General features: G+C 30.8%; 1 protein-coding gene across 5 annotated transcripts in view; it reads left to right on the top strand.

Annotated features, from left to right (window-relative positions):
- Window positions 1-3113, top strand: part of LOC117173108 (DENN domain-containing protein 5B) — a 216468-nt gene extending 213355 nt beyond the window's left edge. For 4 of the 5 annotated variants that reach the window (XM_033361499.1, XM_033361501.1, XM_033361498.1 and 1 more), the window contains 3 exons: window positions 34-210; window positions 1334-1544; window positions 1678-3113. In XM_033361499.1, coding sequence (XP_033217390.1) covers window positions 34-210; window positions 1334-1544; window positions 1678-1867 — 578 coding nt within the window. In that variant the 3' untranslated portion in view covers window positions 1868-3113. The remainder of the gene's footprint in view (window positions 1-33; window positions 211-1333; window positions 1545-1677) is intronic. The other variant, XM_033361502.1, reaches the window with a different exon arrangement.
- The last annotated feature ends 601 nt before the right edge of the window (window positions 3114-3714 follow it).

Here is a 3714-nt window from a genome sequence, read left to right as displayed (position 1 = left end):
ATCTTTGAAAAAACTATGCTTTTTTAATTTCAGGTGAGGCTGTCAACGCGATAGTGAAATTCCACTATAAAAGAGATTCACAGGATGGATCTTTGACGGCCTTACTTTGTGGGGAAGGTGGTCTTGTTCCTTCTTTAGAGCAAATCTTTCTCTTTGGATTTAAAAACCAGAGAATATTCGGCCGAAACTTCTTTGTTTGGGACTATTTCTGTATGTAACATACACTGGAACCGCGTTTATATCTGCCATTCGAGCATATAAACATTAGCTTATATCCTCCCGGGAGGGGATCCCACCAATGCTGCTTAGCGGAGGGGAAATTGCTGCGATGCGCGCTGATTTGCTTGTTTATCACGTAATACTGCGAGGTGGTGAATGACAGATGCATATAAATGAGAGTTATGGCAGGGATATAAGCGCGAGAGGATATGAGTGAAAGCGGATATAAACGCGATTCCAGTATATTATTGTTTATTATTCGCAGTCAGCGTTGCTACTGAAACTGGAAATTGTGAAATGGCTTGAAAATTTCAAAGACTGTACAAAATCGGGGAATGACAGTGAATTTATTTTTTTAATCGGAATTTTTCTTATTTTTAGTAGAAAAAGCTTTTCAATTTCTATTAAGATAATAATGTTAAATTGCACTTTATATTACACACAATTGAGGAGAGGGGGGGGGGGCATGGGGAAAATGACTAAGTCATACAATTTTTTTCATCTAAAATTCTTTGTATTGATTTTATCGGTACAGTTTTTTTTTGCAAATGTTGATGTTCAGAACAAATTTAAAGCCCTAATTTTACAAGAATAAATTTTTATATAATGAGTAAAAAATTTCGGTTAGCCATAGTTATAAAATAGTAACTGTGGAATCTGCAAAGGTTCTTGTTTACATAATTGCATTTTAGATTGTAACATTTTGAAGCTTCTAATTTGAGATATATTAATATCAAAGATAACCACTTCATGTAGAAAATTATTCGATTTAAAAAAAAAAATTATTTCTTTCAGTATGAAATTAAATTAAATTTTGAGTGATACTATTTAAGAGATTTTCGATACTTCAAATACCAATTTATTTAGTTTTGATGGATCTTAAAATGTCTGAATTTAAAATGTTTTCATGAGAAATACTTCGAATCCAGAAGATTTTCAATTTTAATCCTTTAAATTAGGGTTTAGTTCTGAATTCTGAAAAAGATTTCAGTGGCCACCCTGATTATTATAAATTGTATACCTTTTCTTACTTCATTCTTAATCTATTATACGTGCTTTTTAAAATCATATTTATTTTTTAAATTTTACTTAATGTTCTTTGCTTTTCTTTCAGTGCGAGTGAAAGAAAATTTTGAAATGTCTTTACTAGAAGAAATGGATCAATACTCGCGGAGGCTTCACAGAGACAGAAGGGCACAACTAGAAAGTAGTCAGAGGTTCACGATTTTACGCTGTTATTGTCACTTGATCGATCAGATAAACACTTTCAGTCAGACTCTTGGAAAAGACGGAAAATTTCAGTTGTTCGTCTGCCTCTCTGCCAGGTAAGGAATTGCACATAGAAAGCTTTCCTTCAAAAATGAAAATCTTTAATTCTTTTATTTAATTGTGAGTACCAAGCACTGATTTCCATATTCCTATGTCACAGGTGAAATAAACAAAAAATATTTTTTTCAGAGAACAACTTCTGCATCCGATGCTTCGGCCGATGAGCGAAGCGCGAAGCACACTGGAAATGTATGAGGAGATATCATTCCTCAGAAATTCAACGTTGCTCACTTTCCTTATCCAGATTCTTGAACCGCTCAGCGAATTCCACATCGTTCTCGAAAAAAGTCTCACCCATGGGATTTCCAGTCTCTGCTAATGCGAAAAACTTCCGACATCTTCTGAGGCTAATTTTCCAAGGCAGTACAACAATAGCTTTAACGATGATAGAACTAGATTAGTAGGGGAAGTACATTTTTTGTAAATAATTTCGTTCTAAAATTTGAAAGACGTGAACATTCAAATTTTAAGACGCTAAAAGTTGATTTGCCTCTGAGTCTTAAGATATTACCAAAGATATTACCCTTTACTTTCCGTTATCGCGTGATCGATATTACCGTACTCGTTTATACTCATTTTTACCGTTGTTGATCTGTTTTATACGTAAGTGAGAATCATGACAAACTTTTTGTTTTCAGTTAGTTTCCGTGTATCGTTCATGTATATAGTGTAGCTAGCGAATTGTAATTTTAGATTTTAGATTGCCAGTTCTTGCCAATTTCCTCAAAGTATCACTTCTTGAAACTTTTTCTCAATTTCAGATTGAGTTTTATTAATATTTAGATTGTTAGGCTCTTCGCGTTTAAAGATTCTGGGAAAGTTGATTGGTATAAAGATACTTTAAATTTCATTCCAAATTTGAATCCGTTTTTAATTAGATTCTTCGTTCTCAAGTACTTCGTTTTTAGAATTAGTAAGAAGACACTTTCATCCTTCTTTATTCGGGGTTTGTTGGTTATTTGTAACTGCATTTTATTGTCCCTAATGCTGTGAAAATGAGAGTACGGATATTGTACATATGATACGTCCAAATGCACAATAAGAGGTAGAATTTACTTATCGATTTAGGGTCATAAACCAATGATGGACCAAATGAAAAAGAGATTTGGTGAAACGTAGTGATTTTGACACATTTTAGCTCTCTAGAGTCTATTACATCGTGCAACACAAATATTAATCGATGTTGCTGCTCAGAATTTTCATTCACCATTAGATGAAGTCTACTTTTACAAGCTCATCTATTCTTCGTTTAAAGATTTTATCCAAAAAAATGGTACAGTCAAGCGCCCTCAAAAATATCGACAAGATCAGTTTCTTACAATACTAAGTTCTTATTTACTTTTTACCAAATTTTCACAACTTATATAGAATTTTTTCAGAAATTTCTTACAGATATTTTTGATAAAAGAAAAATAAAACCAAATGTCTGAAAAGTTTACGTTTTAAATTTGACTACAAAGTTTAAAAATTATTAGTACGTTCTACATAATAATGAGAACAACAAATAAATATTACCTTCTTCTTAATTTTATATTTTTGACCGAATATTTTAAGAGACTTACGAAATGATCAGAAATTAATTCTGCACTACTTCCATTTAGAATTTAAACATTTTTAAATGTAATTTTTTAAGTTGAATTATTAGAAATTTCTAATTGTAACTATTTGTACAATTTTAAATTACCTTTAAATTGTTTATGATTTCAAATTTTATACATTCAACTTTGAGCTATTTCAAAACTAAAGCTAAAAATTTTCAGAATTAAATATTTTTCAAATAGTTTCAATTTTTAGAATTTTAAATTGGATGCGTTTAAATTGTTTAAATTTAAAACTGTTCCATTTTGTGCAATTCCATTTGTTACAATTACAAATTCTAAACACTTATAATAAAAAAGCAGCCGTAATTTTCAAATTATATGTATAATTCTCATTTATACACTTTACATTTTTATTTTTAATAGGAAGAAGAAATATTCTATAAAATCAAATTCACTATTTAACAATGAAACGAAAGTCCACTTCGAATTCTCCAGATGTAACATGTCTCGTTTAATGTTTAAGAATGTTTCATGTAAAAAAATTTAGCCAATTCCGAGAAAATTCACTGAGGATTTTTAGATTCAAATTTCGTGGTTTTCTTCCACAAGTAAAAACTTAATTGCG

This window comes from Belonocnema kinseyi, chromosome 5 (genome assembly GCF_010883055.1).
Source record: "Belonocnema kinseyi isolate 2016_QV_RU_SX_M_011 chromosome 5, B_treatae_v1, whole genome shotgun sequence".
NCBI classification, from domain to species: Eukaryota; Metazoa; Arthropoda; class Insecta; order Hymenoptera; family Cynipidae; genus Belonocnema; species Belonocnema kinseyi.
This window is presented reverse-complemented; position numbering and strand designations above follow the sequence as displayed.